Below are 19,441 nucleotides of genomic sequence, written 5' to 3'. Positions count from 1 at the left end.
CGTGCCTAGATGATGCCTTGTTTTCCTTTGAAGACCAAATGAATGAACTTGAGCTCTGACTTCAAAGGACAAAATAGGCTGGGTGTGAAAAAAGTATATATCCTAAAAAAGAACAAGGTAGCCTCACCTTTTGTCTCACAAAAGCAATATGGTGTAGCAGGTGCTCAAAGGCTGGTTTCTTTCGGCTAACATTTGAGTCCTTGCCATGTACCGAGCATCTTATTAGGTTGAACCACATGAAGTTGCCAATATTTGACTCATTTGACCAAAACATGGCAGCTTCAGCCTAATGAAAATCTTAACGTAGATTCTTATTTATTCCTTACACCTGTGCGGTAGGTACTCCCCCACCCACACAAACCCCCACCCACTTTTATTTATTTTTTTTTTAATTTTTATTTATTTACGATAGTCACAGAGAGAGAGGCAGAGACACAGGCAGAGGGAGAAGCAGGCTCCATGCACCCAGAGCCCGATGTGGGATTCGATCCCGGGTCTCCAGGATTGTGCCCTGGGCCAAAGGCAGGCGCCAAACCGCTGCGCCACCCAGGGATCCCCCCACCCACTTTTATAAATGACAAAAGCACCAAGAGGTCAAAGAACTTGTCCAATAATACCAACCTCTTAGCAAATGGTTAAAGCAAGATGCAAACCCCCGTGGCCAACTCCAGACCCAGACGATAATCCCTGTGATGCGCTATTCAAAACCCTGCAGAGTCCTGAGCTGATGGGGACAGGAGTGGTTTCTCAGAACTGTGCCCAGTCCCCAAGAGTTTCACTTTGGCGAAGCCCGGATCCCAAGTGCTGCCACTACCTGGCTTTCCGGGCCATCCTCCGCACCTGCCTCGTGTCGCGTGCTTACATCCCCTCGCAGTCCCCATCAGGCCCCTAAAATCATCACCGCCCCTCAGAGTTCCCCATCTTCCTCACGAGCCGAGGCTTTGTTTCACGGCCCGGGTACCCTAGCTTGTGAGGACCCCTGCACCGGTGTCTCCCCAGAAGGGGTGGGTGGTCCCACGGTCTGATCCAGGATAAAAGTGGATGGATGACACGCGGCGGCGGGGCGGGGTCTTCCGGCCGCTCCCTCAACCGTGTCTGGCCGCTGGCTGTCCCGGGACGTCAGCTTCACCCCCGAGTCTGCAGGGCCTGCGGGTTTGAGGAGCTCTGAGAACGCCCCGAGCAAATCGGGCGCCCGGTGGGGGGCAGGTGCCCCTCGGGCCGCGCCTCCAGCAGGGGAGCCGAGGAGCCTGGGAGGAGTTACTTCGTGGCCCTCCTACCCCGCAACCCCACCTCGGGGTCCTTGCACACCTCCGCTCCAGCGCAGGTCCTGGGGCCCCCCGCGGTCGGCGGCGGCGGCAGAGGGCGGAGGGGCGGCCAGACCTAGGGGACACCGGGCGCTGACCCCAGGGAGGCCCGCGCCCCGCGCAACACCGCCCCCGCGCCAGGCCCCGCCCCCGCGCCAGGCCCCGCCCCCGCGCCAGGCCCCGCCCCCGCGCCAGGCCCCGCCCCGCGCCAGGCCCCGCCCCCGCGCCAGGCCCCGCCCCCCGCCCCGCGCGCCCCGGCTCTGGAGGAGGCGAGGCCGGGCGCGCACGGCAGCGCGGGAGCCGCTCGGGAGGCGCGGTGGGAGCGGCGCCGAGAGGGAGACGATGCCCCGACTGCCCGGCCGCGCGGGGCTGCTGCTCGGCGTGGGGCTGCTGGCGGCGCTGCTGGCCGCGGGCCGGGCGCTCCCCCTGAGGAAGCCGCGGCCCCGGGGCCCCGCGAGGCTGGCGGAGGTGAGCGGCGGGGCGGGGGCGCGAGCGGCGACCCCCGAGGGCGGGCGCGGGGCAGGGGGCGGGCAGGGGGCGGGCAGGGGGCCAGGGCCGCCGGGCCCCGCGGAGCAGCCCGGCGCCCCCGCCCGCGGCCGCCGCGCCCTGAGCGAACCTGTCCTGCAGCCCTCCTGTCCGGGGCCGCGCTCCCAGAGGGGCTTGGAGCGCGGACGGGGGAAGGCGGCGCCGCGCGGAGTTGCCGAGGTTCGACCGTCGGAATAACCCGCCGGTGCGGCCTCCGGTCAAACCTGCAAAGGATCTGAGCCCCTTTGGGTGTGAATTGAGATGAGATGAGGCAGTGAGTGGGGTCTTCCGACCTGCGGGGCGGTAACATCAGCCGGGAAACTTGATACTCCTACGTACTTGGAAGAGCAGACGGGGTCGCTAAGTCGTGGGGGAGGGGCTACTTCCTGGGTGGTCTGCGAGTGGGATTTGGAGACGCGACTGAAAACAGAGGAGCGAGTTGGAAGCGGTTGACACGTGGGAGGGACCAGGGTCCGCCAAAACCTGCCTCCTTTCACCAGGGTCGACAGTCCAGCCGTTCCTGCGTGGACTGCAGGGGACACTCATCCCCCTGGGGACAGAACCCTCCAGACCTGCTCCAGGGCATGCAGGCTGGTGTGGCGGGGGTCCTGGCTCTTCCCGTGCACCGAGCTGTTCTAGGAGGCGGACAGACCCGTTCTTCATGTTTTCCAGATGGGGACACGGAGAGGTCCGGCGGTGCAGGAGTCCCGAGCTTGGGGGGCTAGTCTGCGCACACTGCTGAGGCCCTCCAGAGGCAGTGGGAAGCAACGGCCTGCACGTGGGGTCTCTGTGGACTGGTGTTTATCCGCCTTTTTTCTTTTCTTTTCTTTTCTTTTTATCCACCTTTTTCTCAATGCTGCCCTGCTAAGGAGACTTTTGGGTATTTTTCCCCCTAAGTGCCTTTCCCACTGAAATTTTAATACCATAGAGATTCTATGTTCTATGGTACTTTGATGTGTTACAAACCATTGTAATATCCAAGATTTTTTTGCCCCTTGTTGAGAGTATATCCTATAGAGCAGAGTCTCTCAACCTCCACACTCCTGTCATTTGGGGTTGTAAAATTCTTTGTTGTGCATCGTAGGGTATTTAGCAGCATCCCTGGCCTTGACCCACTGGATGCCTGTAGCACCCACTTCTGGACAGACCCAGACATTGCCCAGTGTTTCCTGAGCGACACCCCCCCCCCCATTGTTGGCAACCAGTGTTGTAGTCAAATCCAGGGGAACTGAACAGCCAGTCCCACCTCCTAGCTGGAGATGACAGCGGTCATAAAATTAATTGAGTTGGCATTTTTTCCTACTCATTTGATGTATTTTCTATCTTCATACTTACTGCTTTGTATTGCGATTATTTTTTATTTTTTATTTGCCAATTTTTCCCCCAAGACCAGCCTCGAGGATGAGTTATTTCAGAGCCAAAGGCATATCCTCAGCCCTAATTTAGGGCCTAGTGGAACCCTCAAAAATATGTTAAAGCAAATCAGTGCCATGAAGGAAAAACAGTGTGGAGCCCAGGGCCTGGGGTTCTATTCCCAGTGGGTTATTAACTCATGTATGATTCTCCTTGGATGATTTCCTGACTTTTTAAAAAAGATTTTATTTATTTATTCAGTAGAGATACAGAGAGGCAGAGACACAGACAGAGGGAGAAGCGGGCTCCATAAAGGGAGCCCAGTGCGGGACTCGATCCCAGGACCCTGGGATCATGCCCTGAGCCGAAGACAAAAGCTCAACCACTGAGCCACCCACGTGTCCCTGATTTCCTGACATTTAAAATAAGGGGCTAAGTCATCTCCATGATCCCATCCAGCTCAAACGTCGCTTCAGATGTGTATTAAAGCTCTTCCACATCAAGGTTAAGAAATCACGTTGAGATAAGACAGACTGCTACTCTGGGGCCTGAGGTAATATGTCAGAAAAAACTGACAATCCAAAGACTTTTAAGAAGCTGAAGAACATAAACCGGCCTTGATCTAAAAGTACAGGATGACTGCAGGGACATGAGCCTTCCCTGGGCCTTGCAGGGTCAGTGCAAAGTACTTTATGTGATGCTATTTCATTGTCACATCACTCTGACCCGGGTGTTATTCCCATTTTCCAGAGGGGAAAATCAAGGCACAGAGCCAGTAAGCCTGAGATTAGGAGCCAGGTTTGTCGTTTCAAGAACTATACCAGGGGTCTTATGGTGCATCTTCCCAGCCGGGTCATCCAAAGTCTTGAAAAGTCTTAAAATCATCAGCATCATGAACGAAATGTGCCACCCTCTCTCTGGGCAGGCCTGTTGCTGAGCCTCAGTTTACCCCCACAATCGAATGAGAGAACCGCCTGCTGGGTGAGAAAGCACCATACACATGTGTGGCATCGTCGTTACAAGGGGTTGGTGGGTGCTAGTCGAGCAAAGAATGACAGAGCTCTGCCTTGGGTGTCTTCTGCTCTAGTTAGGGTGAGAACACCACCCAAACGGCCACAGCGCCTGGCATGTTGTGTCCTTTGTCTTGTTCTCCTCATTTTTGGGATGACGAAACTGACAGTGGGTCTAATAACTAGCCTGCACTTCTGCAGCTAGTAAGTGGTGAGCCAGGATAGAAACCCAGCGTGGCTTTATTCCAGGGCCTCTGGAAACCTCGCCCTGGCACCACCACCTCCTGGGCAGGCAAGGGAAGACCTATGGGCTCAGGTGGGGAAGAACAGGGTCGGGGACTTGAGACCACAAGAGGATGATGGAGAGGGGAAATAGGGAAGAGAGAAGTGAGAAAGGACAGCTCCTCTGGGCTGCACGGACTGTCCCGCATGAAGGGTCCCACATGGGGCAAAGCTGCAGGAGATCCTGCTGTAGCCACAGGGGTTTGGTCTCCAGGGGTGGATGGACAGACGCATGTATGAGGGTAGGGGCCAAGAGTGAAGAGCTCAGGCACAGGGGAGGGAGCCTGCCGGCCTGGGGCAGCATCACACACATGGGTCAGGGTGCTGAGTCAGCACTTCGGTCCTGGTCATCGTGCAGCCACTTGCCTGGCATCAAGGGTTGGGTCGCAGGAAGGGTGGGTTGAAAGGTCCCACTGCCAGGCCCTGGCACCAAGAAGCAGGTATTTTCCTGCAGGTTGGTCTTCTTTGGTTGGGGTGTGCCCACTTTCTAGCCCAGTGAGTGAGTGTCACCAGGGGGATTGGCACCCAGGTGTGCGTGATGCCAAGCTTATGGCTTTGCCCGCAACCGGCTACCTCCTTGACCCTGATCATGACCGTCACCCTCCCTGCAGACCGTTCTTTCTGCTTAGAATTTGGAACTACTGGAAAGCTGGTTGAGGGAGAAAGGGAAGAATAGGAACGGGGGCCAGGAGGCTGGGCTGCTGGGGAGTCCCAGGCAAGTCCTCTCCTCACTGGCCCTCGGTGTCCTAAGCTTGTCCTCCCCTTTGCCCCTCACTTGGTGGTTATGAAGATCAGAGGGAAAGGTAGATGTGAAAAGTAGAACATCCTGCTCTCCTGTTTTGGGCATTGGGCACATTCTGCACCTGAGTGGCAGTCGGTGAACCGGAAGGTTCAGCCCTTGCCTGGAGTTGGTCAAGCCCAGGGCATAAGCGCACAGACCCTCCAGCCAGACCATCGGCCTCGAGTCCTGTACTGCCAGCCCCCTGTGTGGCCCCAGCCAAGTTCCCTTACCTCCCTGAGGCTTGGCTGCCCCATCTATGAAGTGAGGATGATGCTAGCAACTGCCCAAAGGGTCGTGAGACGTCAGTGAGTCAGTACACAGAGCCTGCGTGGCAGCGCTGACTAGAGTTGGAGGGGCCCAGGGCAGAATGAGAACTTGGGGCCTCTAAGCGTTTCAAGATGGCAGCAGCAGAGCGTTAAGTCAGCTGCAGAGGGCAGCCCCGTGGCGCAGCGGTTTAGCGCCGCCTGCAGCCTGGGGTATGGTCCTGGAGACCCGGGATCGAGTCCTGCGTCAGGTTCCCTGCATGGAGCCTGCTTGTGTCTCTCTCTCTGCCTGTCTCTGCCTCTCTCTCTCCCTCTCTCTCTCTCTATGAATAAATAAATAAAATCTTTAAAAAATAGAATAAAATAAATCAGCTGCAGAGCCTGTGCCAGTCCCCAGGGCACACGGCATGAAGCCAGGCCTGGTGCTTGCAGGGTGCGCTCTCGGTCGTACTCTTATTAGAGCGAGGAGCTCTGAGGTCTCCGCTGGGTGCAAGGTGGGCTGGATTAGTGCGTGCCGGGGGGGTGGGGGCGCGAAGTCCAGCCCCTCCTCTGCCTCTGGTCCTCTGGCCTACCTAAAGGGGCAGCTGCTGTTGAGTGCTTAGGTCTCCAGCCCCCCCGGGAGGCTGGGGTGACCGTGTGTGCGGCCTGGCTCTGTACCGGTGGGCGTGGGCCTCAGGAGCTGGGGCTGCAGGGACGGAGGTGCTGGGCTGCACCTGGCCACTGGGTTTCATCGTCCAGAGCAGTTCCTGACCCCTGAGGCGGAGGGAAGGGAGGTCAGGGGAATGGTGCGGGTGCTGAAGCAGGTGAGCAGGCAGGTCCATGCAGCACGGGGAGGCCTGTACGCACGGGGGCTTTCTGTTAACTGGAAACACATGGGGCAGGGCTGCCGGGCCAAGCCTGGGGGGATACACATGGGCCTCTGTGTGTGTGTGTGTGTGTGTGTGTGTGTGAGAGAAAGAGAGAGAGAGAGAGAGAGACCGGTGGGGATAGATCTTGGCGTATATCTATACATCTCCTGTCTATCTGGGCATTGACACCTTTCCCCAAAAGAAAAGACTTGGGTATTTGTACAAGCGTGAAGCTCCACATGCCAGCGTAGCAGATGGGGGAGGTGGTCCTGTGGGATAGGACAGGTGTTCTTGAATGTGCCGGAGCCTCAGAATTCAGGCCAAGGGAATACACACCCCCTCCGAGTTCCTGCGTCAGTGGCGGTGCTGGGGACTTGAGACCAATTAAGATGTGAAGAACTAATGGTGCCTGGTGAGAGGGGCTAGTCTCCTGTTTCCCTAAAACCATCTGTCACCACTCTAGGTAAGGCTCACCGCACACTTGCCATGTTTGAGGCAACCGTCGTCCTACCTCAGCAACCATGCAAGGCAGAGACTGCCCTGTCCTTAATTTATGGAGGGAGGATGTAGGGCAAGCACAGGTTGGGTTAACCTGCCCGAGGTCACAGCTAGTAAATGTACAAGTTGGGATTTGAACCCAGGCCGTGTGGCCTCCAGCCTATACTCATTACCACTACATTCAGCCGCCAGCAAGATGACAAAAGTGGAAGTGCTTTGTGAGTACAGAGGTGGTGCTCACGAAGGGCTGTCATCGTGCGTGCACCCGTGCATGGGTGTTGACATCAGGCTGAGCTGAGTTCGAACCCAAGCTCTGATACTGTGGCTATGGTGACCTCACACAAATCCCTTCCCCTGTCTGAGCCTCCATAGCCTCATCATTAACCTAGAGACAGTCACATTCAGCTCTCGGGGTTGCTCGCCTTCATCCAGTCACTCAGCAATGATTTATTGAGCTCCTCCTGTGTACCAGGCACTGTGCTAGGCACAGGATACAGCAGGAATAGAGCAAAGAGTCCTACCTGTGCTCTAGCTGGGGTGATAGGAGGTGCATAAATGGCCTAGCCCAGGGCTGGTAGGGAAGATGTGCTCAGACAATACAAGTCAGAGCTCTGGGGACTCTGCCCATATCCCTACAGGCCTTACTTACGATTGCCAGTGTCCAGCTGCCAGAGGGCCTGTTCTGAGCTGTACGTGGCAAGCCTGAGGTGCCTGGGGAACACATCCTCTCCTCCACCGGGCAGCCCTCAACCAATGACTGGTGGGATCTGTAGGTATGTGGCCCAGGTTCTCGCTTCTGGGGGAGTGACTGAAGCTCCTAAGTGGGAGCTGAGCTCCACTTGTCCACCACGGTCACTATCTTGATGGAGCATTCTTTATTAGCTGCCTCCTGTCCCTGACTCATGCCCCTGCTCTCTGCTGGTGTCTCTTGGAATCGCCTTCCAAAGGAACAGGTTGCCCTTGAGTTCTTTGTCAGGGTTGGCTTCTGAAGAAACCCAAACTAAGACTGATGTCCCCCCTCTACTCCACTCCTGGGTTTCCCTCGGGCCTGAAACACAGGCAGGAGGCTCCAAGAGTGGCTCCAGAGGAGGGTGGAGTGTGTGGCTGTGATGTTTAGCCATGGCTTCCTATGGCCTTTGCTCTTCATCTGGTCCACCTGGGCACCAAGGAGTGGCGAGGTTAAAGAGGGCTGGAAACAAACATTCTGAGCACCTGCTGGGTACCAGGTCTTTCCCATCACTGTTCCTGTTTTACAGATAAGGATGCTCACAGAGGTTATGTCCCCTGTCCGGGTCCCACAGGTCAGAAGCAGGCTATTCAGGGATTTAGACCTAAGCAGCCTGACTTCAGGGCAGGGTTTCTTTCTTTCTTTTTTCAAGTTTATTTATCCACATATGTATGTATTTAAGTAATCTCTATACCCAGGGAGGGACTCAAATTCATGATCCTGAGATCAAGAATCACATGCCCTTCTGACTAACCCAGCCAGGCCCCCCAGGAGCAGAACTTCTTAACCACAGCATTGTTGACATTCTGGGCTGGGTAATTTTTGTGGGGGCTGTCCTGTGTGTCGTGGGATCTCTGGCCTCACCCACCAGGGCCAATAGCATCCCTCTCTGATTGTGACAATCTCAAATGTCTCCAGACATTGCCAGATGTCCTCAGATGAGAACCACTGCCCTATTTGCTCACAAGGCAGCAACATCCACATCAGCCAGGAAGGCTGCAGACTCTGAAGTCCTGATGTCCTGAGACTGCCTGTCTTCATACCCCAGAGGTGACAGAGGAGCCACTGAACCAAGTCATGGGGACAGTTAGGGCTTTGGTGGCATTGTGGGTAGGAGCTGCCAGGAAGGAAGGATATGAGGATGTGCCAGGCCTCCCAGACTGGTCAGCGAAGGGGCCGAGTCATTCTATTACTCATCTGTCCATCCTCTGCTCATCCAGCCCGGCTGTTTAGACCAGAACACATAGACTCAGCAGCAGACACCAGGGCCAAGCTCAGAAGGGCCCACAGTGATTAATGCAGAAGCCTTGGAGCCAGGTGTCTGCGGAAGACTGAAGGGAGGGGGCTAAAAGGGAGAAACTGAAGGTTCTGATTCTCTTTTCCAACCCAAGAAAAGAAAGTCATAGTGAGAAACTAGGCTGAATAAGCCTCTGAAATGTGAAGTAGACTCTGCACACTCCTGCCTGTAGTGTCAGAGGGTAACGGTTAGGAGTGTGGGCTCTGAGGCGCCTGGCTGGCTCAGCTGGTAGAGCGTGTGATTCTCGATCTCAGGGTTGTGGCTTTGCGCCCCACTTTGGGTGTAAAGATCACTTAAAAGTAAACCCTTAAAAAAAAAAAAAGAATGTGGGCTGTAGGCCCAGACTCTCTGGTTCAAATCCTGGCTCTACCACTAAATGTCTCTGTGACCTTGGGCAAGTTACTTGCCTTCTCTGTGTTTTAGTTTCAATTGTCCATGTGGAGATGACAGCTAGCACCTACCTCTGAGGGTTGTTGGGAGGATGAAATGAGTGATTAAGTGTTTAGAATAATGCCCAGCGGGCAGCCCGGGTGGCTCAGCAGTTTAGTGCCGCCTTCAGCCCAGGGCATCATCCTGGAGACCTGGGATCGAGTCCCATGTCGGGCTTCCTGCATGGAGCCTGCTTCTCCCTCTGCCTGTCTCTCTCTCTCTCTCTCTCTCTCTCTCTAATAAATAAATAAAATCTTAAAAAAATAATAATGCCTGGCACACAGATGCTGTGGAAATGGTTGATAATTATGACAGTCCTTCCAGGTAAGAATTATCCTCATTTTGTAGATCAAGTTGAATGAGCTAGTAAGAGGCAGAGCTGGGACTTGAGCCCAAGCTGATCTGACTGTCCAGACCTGTGTTTTTTCACACCGCTTCAGATATGAGGTGGGAGATGGGGTCAAGGCTGTGGACCAAGCAGAGCAGGATCCAGAGGCTCCCAGCCCCTGAGACTCAGAAAGGCAGCTCTGGACAGTGCTCTTCCCGTCCTGTGGTAGAGACCTGAGCAATGGCTGCAGCCCGGAAGTAGGTGGATGGACTCCCCAGTGTCCCACTGTCTGAGCAGAGTCGGAGACAACCAGAGTCTTTTACTTACTATCTGAGCAGAAGCAGGGACGGTCCCAGTGTGGACCCTATGGCGCTGGTCGGTGTGGGGAATTAACACAGATAGGCAGCTGGACCAGCACCTGGAGTGGGCAAAGGTGCCAGGCCCCAGGTGGGCGGGTGGAGGAGGGTAGCAGTGGGTGGAGATGCTAAGGAATACAGCCCCCCCACGTGGACAGCTTGGGAGGGCCAGTGGCCTGCTGGGGGAAGGCCCAGGTCTGCCCCTCACTTCCCTGCTGGCCTTTCTGGGGCTTCCTGCTGACAGGAGGCCCCCTGTCTGTTCCGGGGCAGGGGCCCTGGGGAACTCTGAGGCATGTGGTCTATTAACTGCCCAGTCACCCCTCCCTCCCACCTCTCTCCTTCAGGTACCAGCCTCCCCAGATCGCAGCTCTCCTAGGGAAGAAGAGGGGATCCCACCGCTCCCCAGAACCCGCTTCCAGGCAGGGCCACGCCGGCACAGGCGCCGGGCTCTCAGTGAGCCAGCAGCCCTGAGCCCAGACAAGGCGACCCCTCCCAGGACCCTGGAGGATGCTCCCTTGCTGCTTGAGCTGCAGAAGCTGCCAGGATTGGCCAACACAGACTTGAGTGCCCCAAACCCCAACATCCAGGTGAGAGCTACAGGAGGACCGTGGTCATCCAGAGAGGAGCTAGGCTGAAGGGCTCCACCCTGAGGTCAGGTGTCCCCATCCTTCCTTGGAGGGCAGGGGTCCTGTTTGGGTCACAGAAGATGGAGTCGTGGGAGTACCCCTCCTCCACTTCCCAGCTTCAGACTGAGCAGGGCGCAGGGCCCCTGAGCCTGGGTTTTCTAGTCCATGGCAAGGGACAAACAGCCCTGGCAGGGCCGTCATGGGGACCAAACGAATAGAGAAGCTTCGTGAGCAGCAGAGGCTTCCGGGAATATGGGGTGGGGAGGGACCTGTGGCCTTCCCCCAGGCCCAACCCTTACTGCAGGGTTGGTTGAGTGCACAATAGGATGGGCTGGTAGTGGGGGGCTGCCCCCGAGGGGCTCTATGGGGCCAGTGGGATTCTAGTTTATGTTTTCCACACCAGGCCTCAATCCCGGATAGTAGCAGCATCTACAGTTTGCCAAACACTTTCATGAAAAGAGAAAAGGCCACAAAAAAGTGTAAAATCTAATATTCTAAAATTGTTTAAAAGTGTGTGTGTGGGGATCCCTGGGTGGCTCAGCGGTTTAGCCCCTACCTTTGGCCCAGGGCCCTATCCTGGAGTCCCAGGATTGAGTCCCACGTCGGGCTCCCGGCATGGAGCCTGCTTCTCCCTCCTCCTGTGTCTCTGCCTCTCTCCCTCTCTCTCTCTCTCTCTATCATGAATAAATAAATAAATCTTAAAAAAAAAAAAAAGTGTGTGTGTGTGTGTGTGTGTGTGTGTAAAACCTGGAAGTTTAATCATCAAAATGTTATCTGTCAGAGATGGAGTGTGGGTGATTTTAATTTTTTTCATTATATTTTGCTGATTTTCCCCCCAATTTTGTTCAGTAACCTCATACTATTTTATTTTATTTTATAAAGATTTAATTTACTTATTCATGACAGATTGAGAGAGAGAGAGGCAGAGACACAGGCAGAGGGAGAAGCAGGCTCCATGCAAGGAGCCCAATGTGGGACTTGATCCTGGAACCCCAGGATCACGCCCTGAGCTGAAGGCAGACCTCCAACCGCTGAGCCACCCAGGTGTCCCTGTAACCTCATATTATTTTATAATAGCCCAAGATAATGTCTGCAAAGTTCACTTTCACATAAATGATTTTATGTTCCTTATTTTCCGGCCACAGTGTGGCAAGTGAGGGGACCCTCCCTGCCCCCCCTTACAGGCCCCCTACCACCACCTCCCCTGACCAGGGGCCACTATGGAAGTTTGCTATCTTCGCATTAGTTTCCAGTCCTACAGTGAGCCCCAGGGCTGTTAATGGCTCCTGAGGGTGGGCAGCCTGCAGGCTGCTGGAGTCACAGTTCACAGCCAGCTTCTCTTAAACTAGTGGGTCTCTAGCCTGGCACGTGTTAAAGCCACCATGCCTGGCCCCAGTTAGTTTAAAACATGTTTATAGTTGGGTCAGGGAGTCTGAAATATCAAGGTGATTCTGATGCACAGCCAAGTCTTTTTTTTTTTTTTTTTTAAAGATCTTATTTATTTATTCGTAGAGACAGAAAGAGAGGGGCGGGGAGGGGGGGGCGGGCAGAGGCACAGCCAGAGGGAGAAGCAGGCTCCATGCAGGGAGCCTGATGTGCGACTTGATCCAGGGTCCCCAGGATCACACCCCAGGCTGCAGGCGGCGCTAAACCGCTGCACCACCGGGGCTGCCCTGCACAGCCAAGTCTTAAATTGTGACCTCATGGGCCCTGGGAAGCCAGGAAGTTTGGTGAAGAGAATGAGGTGGTTTGGAGGGAAGGTGGGGCCTCTACCCCTGATCCCCCTTGCTTGTCACCTCTCCTCTCCTTGGAGTCTTGCTCTGAGCCCTCCTTCACTGGCCAGCCTATGTCTGACCCTCTGCAGGTGACCATCGAGGTGGTGGAGGATCCGCAGGCCAAGGTGGAGATGGACCTACCCAGCAATCGCTGGCCACAGGATGCCTCAAGCTGGCTGCCCACCAAGGAGCTCTTCTGGCCCCTATTCTGGGGGTATCTAGAGGGAGAGGAGGGAAGGACTGATCTCAAGGGCAGAGCCCCAGGGGAAGAAGAGGAGGAGGAAGAGGAGGCAGAGGAGGATTACCCTGTAGAGTACAGCGAGAGTGAGGACCAGGAGGACAGCGATGACGAGGAGGAGCTTGGGTTCAGTGGGGCCACAGGCAGCTGGGAGCAGGGCTGGCTGGCCCCTGGGGACTGGGCCTTCAAGGAGCCTGATGGCTATGGTGAGCACCCCTCCCCCATCTTGGCATCCCGGGCAGCTGCATCTGGAGGTCCTGAGTGGAAATGGGGCTTGAGAGAGTCCTGAGAGCTTCCTGAGCAGGGACAGCTGTGGAAACCCGGAGTTTAGGCTTGTAGAAACACCATCACCCCCTACGTAGCAACATCACCCATAGCTTGCAAAATTTGGAGGGTTTTTTTTTCCCAAATATTTGACCTTCGCAACGGCCCTGAGACACCCTAAACAAAACGGACACTTGTTAATTTTATATATATTCCTAGCTATCAGTTGCCAACAAATCAGGAAATATTATAAACCCCACCAGTCACAACTGACCTTCTTTTCAGACTGTGTCGGTTTGAATCTTGGCTCTGCCGCTTCCAGCTGAGTGGCCTTGGACAAGTTACTTAACCTCTCTATGCCTCATTTCCTGCCTCTCTAAATGGAGACTGGGGGTAGACGGTATTAAGGGAGTTAATACACATAAAGTGCCAGCATATAGTAAAGTAAATATTGGTTGTTTTTGTTGGAAAACAACAGAACAGCACAAACAGTCTAGAAAATGCTCCCTCATGCCTGGCCAGCCCCCAGTTCTTTTTTTTTAAGATTTTATTTATTTATTCATGAGAGACACAGAGAGGCAGAGACACAGGCAGAGGGAGAAGCAGGCTCCCCGTGGGGAGCCTGATGTAGGACTTGATCCTGGGATCCCAGGATCACGCCTTGAGCTCAACCACTGAGCCACCCAGGTGACCCCCCAGTTCTTTTTTTTTATGCTGCACTTCAGGTTTCCCTGGGCATGGACCTGTTTCATGTGCAGTTGCAGCCATTCTCCCCAGAGCCCCTGGTGTTTCGTCCTTGGACGGTGGTGCCATGATTAAGACTAAGGCACAGCAGACTTTCCCCCATTCACCAAATAATGTAAACTAGCAGAATTTTCATGCCTTTTCAACTTTTCTCCCATTAATTTTCTTTAAACTCTTGGTACCTGCCTGCTCAGACCTGCCTGGGAAGTGAGAAGAGAGTTGGCTATGTCAGTACTTTGGGGGTTCCACAGATACCCCCTACCCTCCAGGTCTCAACCCTGTGCAGCCAGAGGGCTGTACATGCAGTCAGAGTGTATATCAGGTTCCTCAGACCAGGACGGGGCCCCTAATGTGGGAAGTCAGGAACTTCCTTTATATCCCAGTGCCAGGGCAGTCTTGTTGGCCATGGTTTTGACTGACATGATTCGCATGGGGGTCCACTCTACAGGGGCCCCCAGCTGAGGGACAGGTAGGGGCTGAGATCCAGCCCACGCTTTGTCCACTAGGCTGGGAGCCCTGGCATGGGCGGCGTCCTCCTGAGGACGGGGCGCCTTCTGCTAATTGGCACCAGTGCCCACTCACCCCTGGCTCCCTGCCTTGACCCAGATGATGAGCTTCCAGAGGAGTGGAACCCCTGGTTTCCCTGCAGTGGGAGCTGCAGCAGCGGCAACCAGAGAAGGACTCGTCCCTGCGGCTAGGCCTGCACTGCCGCCGAGTCCCCGGTCTGTGACCTGCCCCCTTGTCCTGGTGAGAGGAGCCGCGCCCTGGAGCCTGCAGAGGCAGCGGCTTACACTGCTGCGGGCCTTGTTTGAGGGGTGCTGAGAGAGGAGATGCAGGAAGCTCACAAATGTGGTGGTCCTGCCTCGGCCCAGGCCCGTCCCGGATGCTGTGGCCACCAAGAGCCTGGTGAGGGCTGGGCTTCCCCACTGGGAGCACAGAGGTGCCCCGGGGCCCACCAGTCTGGCCTCCTCTCTTCCCAAAGGCACCGAGGAGAAGGACCCCTTGGGCTTCCCCAGTGAGGGGTAGCAGCCACTGGCCCACAATGCTACGGACATGCTCAGCCCAGGTCAGTGAGGAGCTAGGCCCTGCTCCTGGGGTTGGGGGAGAACCTCATGGGGAGGGCGGAGTATCATTGCACAGATAATCTCACCTCCATCCACAGAGACAAAGTACATGTTCCAGCTGGAAGATTAGCCTCCCCAGCAAAGGGGCCCTAGGATTTCTAGGTCCCCCTAACCAGGCCACTGACCTTTCTCAGCCTGATATTCCTGCTGGGAAGAGGGTCCTGATGGGAGCCACAGAACCTGGAGATCACGCTGTGGGGCCCCTTCTGCCTGGCTGCAGGATGGGAGGGGGATATCCCGGCTTCCACGACTGATCACTCGGGGGTACCCGGGCAGGCTCTGTGTGGGAAGGGGTCCTGGCAGAAACAGGTCAGGGGCCAGGAGTTTAGAATCGCTCCTTCCAGCAGCTTGGGAGCAGGCTGTGCTTTGACTAGGATATTCAGCCTCTGCATCTCTTGAGGTCACTTGCACCCCACAAGGAGGTAGGCAGCTGCCTGTGCTCAATACCGAGAAGCATCCTGAGCTGGGGTGGCGCGCCTGGTGCTGTGCGGGGCAGGGGATTCCTGGAAGGCTGAGGCTGGGGATCTGCCCTCGAGGAGCTCGGGTCCTAGGAGGAGAGGCACACATGACCAACTTCAGCACGGCGCCGCGCAGAGCGTGCCCAGAAGTTCTGGGGCAGAGGCGAAGGAGCAATTTGTTCTGTGTGGCCGGAGTCAGAGGCCACATGTCCAAGAGAGAGAAGGGAGGAGGACAGCACAGACAGAGGGGGCCACAGTGGGACACAGAGTGACACAGACAGAGTGAGCCTGAGAAGGAGGTAAGAACAAGAGTGGATCAATGGTGAAGACAGTGCAACGCTTTCTTACCACTGGCTTAAGACAGCTGTCTATGCCGCCCGCATCACCCCAGCTCCTTCCCCAAGATCCCAGATCTTTCCCACCATCCAGGGGGTGAAGGGAGACGCCCTGGCCGCACTCAGCGCCCCGGCCCCTGGGCCAGCATCCATTGAGTGGCTGCCTCTTGCTTCCTGGGTGGCGGGCGGGAGCCCCTCTCTGTCGTTGGGGGAGGCCTGGCCGGCGCGCCCAGCTCTGCCGTGGGGCCTTCTCTGTCCAGGCATCCAGGCCTCGGCCCTCGATCAGCGGCCCCCTCCACCAGGGGGCTGACCCGTCCCCCACCCCCACCCCCCCGCAGATGTGGACAGCTGCGAGAAGTGGCTGAACTGCAAGAGCGACTTCCTGGCCGAGTACCTGCGCCGGGTGCTGCAGGACCTGCCCAGCTGCCCGTGCGCGTACCCGCTGGAGGCCGAGGCCCGCGCCGTGAGCCTGCAGGACGAGCGCCGGGGCCGCAGCTTCCGCTGGAGGGACGCCAGCGGCCCGCGGGAGCACCTGGACGTGTACCAGCCCACGGCGCGCTTCTGCCTGCGCTCGCTGCGGTCGGTGGAGAGCAGCACCCTGGCCGCCCAGCACTGCTGCTACGACGCGGGCAGCCGGCTGCTGACGCGGGGCAAGGGCGCAGGCGCCCCCGACCTGGTCAGCACCGACTTCTCGCCCGAGCTGCACTTCAAGGTGGACACGCTGCCCTGGATCCTCTGCAAGGGGGACTGGAGCCGCTACCACGCCGCGCGGCCCCCCAACAACGGCCGGGCCTGCGCCGACAACCCCCCCGAGGAGGAGTACCTGGCGCAGCTGCAGGAGGCCAAGGAGTACTAGCGGGGGCGCGGGCGCGGCCCTCACCCTGCCTCTGCCCTGCCTCTGCCCGACCCGGACAGGCCCCCTGCCTGTGAACCCAGGGCAGGTCAGCAGCCCGGTGTCCGTGCGCGGCTGGGGACGCGGTGGAGGGTACAGGGCCCGGGGTGCGGGAGGGAGCTCAGCCCCCTGAGTCACTGGGTGGACGGGGGAGATGTGTGTCTGCGGGGCTGCCCTCTCCTGACCCCTGGGGCGCTGTCCCAGCCTCGCCCCTCATTTCCTCCCTCTGCCCCTGAGCTGGGCTCTTCTGCCATCAGTGGCTCTGGGCACAGGTGAGAGCCGGGCTCTCCACGCACACCCTGACCTGTGCTGGGAGGTGGACAGCCAGCCTAGTGAGCAGCCCTCCTCTCTGGGTGGTTGTTAGAGGTCCCTGTCCCCCACCTGCTGGGAGCCATCGCACACCAAGACGGGGTCCCTGTTAGAGGTTATCCTCTGCTCCGAGCTGCCTTTTGGTGGACAGCACTTTGGTGTAGGGTGGAAGTCAACCAGTGGGGCCGAATGAGGACAGACAGGCTGAGGCGACCTAGACAAGGGCTGGCTCCAGGCAGGGAATGGGTCAACCCATTTGGGTCCCTTTCTTTGTCCAGCACCTCTGTTCTGTCTGGGTTGTAGGAGTGTGAGGGCCTGGGAGATGGTGTTGCCCTGAATGGGCACAGCCAGCAGGCTTGGGGTGCGCTCACAACCGACTTGGGAGGGTGTGCACCATGGGGAACTGGTAAAACAGTTCTCTGGTCAGGCGTGGTGGCAGGGAAGCCCAGATTCGGGTCATTTCTGTGGTGTCAATACTCCCACCACGGCCCACTTCATGCTCCCAAGTGGATGTGATTGCATGCCCCGAGCTCAGAGCTGCACATAAGCAGCTCTCCTAGCACACCTTGTGCTTCTTCCCTGCCCCTCTCACCACCACCGCCCCCCCCCCAACCATACTTTCTTGCCTTCTGTGGGGTTGAAATGCTGAAGTCCCAACTGTCCTGTTCACAAAAGATCCAAAAGGTGGGGACCTCAGCTCCTAGATAGCTGCCCTGAAGCTCTTTGTGATCCTCAGCAATAAAGCACTTTATTTTCAAATTCTGTTTGATGAAGAATGTGGAGCCTCAGTAGAGGTATAGGGAGCCCTGTTTGCAGCCCAAGCCAAGCCCCCCAGCGTTGTGACTCCCTAACCCAGCTGGGCGGGCAGAGCTCCCAAAGTGCAGAGGTTAGATGTAGATGTGAGTTATCCCTACTCACACTTCTACAGAGTTGCCTGGGAGGCAGGGAGGAGCTGGCTGGACCTCAGGGGCACCTTCACTAGTTCTTGGGGACAGGAGGACTTCCAAGTCAGAGGTAAGTTGCATGCACTCCAGTGGATGTGGTTTGCTGCCAGGGGATCTGACACAGAGTTGCCAAAGGATTACACCCGGAAGATGACGGAAGTGGACCTGTACCCTGCCTTGGTTGCTCCCCTTAACAGACCCTGCACTGTCACTCCTGGCATTTGGGGAAGAACAGAGACACATCAGAAAGTAGGATGAGACAAGGTGTGTCCAGAGCCATCGCCTAGAGATGCTCAGAGAGCCAGATGTTTCCATAACCATCACACCTGGAGGTAAGTTTATTAGTCTGGTCCTGGACCACATTCTAAAAATACTGTGGCACAACTAAAATATTATAGGGCCAGAGACGCTAGATCAAGTCACCAGATGGGATCCAAATTCATTCCCTTTCTCTCATCTCGGGGAATCAGGGTATTTTAATTATCCTTTAGCAGAAATTTTTAAAAATTTATTTGAGAGACAGAATGAGTGGGAGGAGGAGCAGAGGGAGAAGGAGAGAAGGAATCCCAAGCAGACTCTATGCTGAGTGCAGAGCCTGAGAGGGGGCTCCGTTCCAGGACCCTGAGATCATGACCAGAGCTGAAATCAAGAATTGGCCACCCAACCGACTGAGCCACCCAAGTGCCCCAGCAGAAACTTTATTAAACACTTGAACACATTGTCTAAATTAAATCTGTACCTAGTGTCTGTCGATTACCCAAATTGAGTTTGGCCGGCCACATTTTTGATCTGTAAGTGACAGACGAAACTGCTACTATGTCAGGCCATAGATGACAGAAGATAAAGGGGCTGGAGAGCAGGTCACCTCTAAAATGGTGTTTATTCAAAGTCTACAAAGGAGAAAGAGGCACTGTGCAGGTGGCTGCAGGCTCAGGGCACAGGTGTGTGGGGGGAGAAACAGTGATGGAGGGGTCACTGACCCTGCTAAAAGGAGGATTTTAGGAGCCGTTAGTACCAGAGCCCGGGGGCGGGGCAGAGGGGTGTCACCCTGTTTGGGTCCAGTGTTGGTGAGGTCACCGTCTTGACTAGCTGTTCTTCCTCTCCCAAACAGCCCTCGGTGGCCATGCATCCAGCACAATCACCATCACTCTTTCTTTAAGATTTTATTTACTTATGACAGAGAGAGAGAGAGAGAGAGAGAGAGAGAGAGAGAAGCAGGCTCCGTGCAGGGAGCCTGACATGGGACTTGATCCTGGGTCTACAGGATCATGCCCCGGAGCTGAAGGCAGCGCTAAACTGCTGAGCCACCGGGGCTGCCCACCATCACTGTTTCTAGTTTAGCTGCCCCAGTCACCAGAATGGTTTTGCCTGATTTTTCTCTGTCTGGTGTGTCTCATAAAGGGTCCTACGTTAGGCAAGACCAGTTCAATTAAATTCTTACAAGGGTTTAAAACAACCAGTGGTACGAACCCTGCCAGGTCCTGCTGACTTCCCTTGTTTGTCAGAACACAGAATGTTTCAGGGCCTTTGTCCTGTTAATCACCAAAAGATCCCAAATATGCTTCTTTTTATTTTTTAGTTTATTTTTATTTTTTATTTTTATTTTTTTCCAAATGTGCTTCTTTGGCTCCTCTACTACAAATAGATTTTCGTAACAGGTTGAGGTACTTCTCAAATTGCATCCTGACCTTAGTATCACCTGGGATATTTATTAAACTATAAGTTCATGGG

General features: G+C 55.9%; 1 protein-coding gene across 3 annotated transcripts; it reads left to right on the top strand.

The window, feature by feature from the left end:
- Nucleotides 1-1,562: 1,562 nt before the first annotated feature.
- Nucleotides 1,563-18,457, top strand: ISM2 (isthmin 2). Of its 3 annotated transcripts, XR_013386576.1 has the most exons (7): nt 1,563-1,772; nt 10,346-10,588; nt 12,492-12,846; nt 15,904-16,506; nt 17,695-17,780; nt 17,908-18,042; nt 18,328-18,457. XR_013386576.1 is itself a non-coding variant. In XM_077910166.1 (4 exons), the coding sequence occupies exons 1-4, from the start codon at nt 1,647-1,649 to the stop codon at nt 16,419-16,421; spliced, it is 1,242 nt and encodes a 413-aa protein (XP_077766292.1). In that variant the 5' UTR covers nt 1,563-1,646; the 3' UTR covers nt 16,422-17,525. The 3 variants fall into 3 exon arrangements, 1 of the variants encoding a protein (XP_077766292.1); XR_013386577.1 differs by lacking the exon at nt 17,695-17,780; XM_077910166.1 differs by lacking the exons at nt 17,695-17,780; nt 17,908-18,042; nt 18,328-18,457 and having other exon boundaries at nt 15,904-17,525.
- Nucleotides 18,458-19,441: the final 984 nt, after the last annotated feature.

Source organism: Canis aureus, chromosome 9 (assembly GCF_053574225.1).
Source record: "Canis aureus isolate CA01 chromosome 9, VMU_Caureus_v.1.0, whole genome shotgun sequence".
NCBI lineage: Eukaryota > Metazoa > Chordata > Mammalia > Carnivora > Canidae > Canis > Canis aureus.
The sequence above is the reverse complement of the archived record's forward strand: the minus strand, read 5'-3'. Positions and strand labels throughout refer to the sequence as shown.

Coding starts and splice junctions, on each gene's coding strand:
- ISM2 (XM_077910166.1), top strand. CDS start 1,647: ATGCCCCGACTGCCCGGCCGCGCGGGGCTGCTGCTCGGCGTGGGGCTG. Junction 10,589..12,491: donor CCCCAAACCCCAACATCCAG/GTGAGAGCTACA, acceptor GACCCTCTGCAG/GTGACCATCGAGGTGGTGGA. Junction 12,847..15,903: donor CAAGGAGCCTGATGGCTATG/GTGAGCACCCCT, acceptor ACCCCCCCGCAG/ATGTGGACAGCTGCGAGAAG.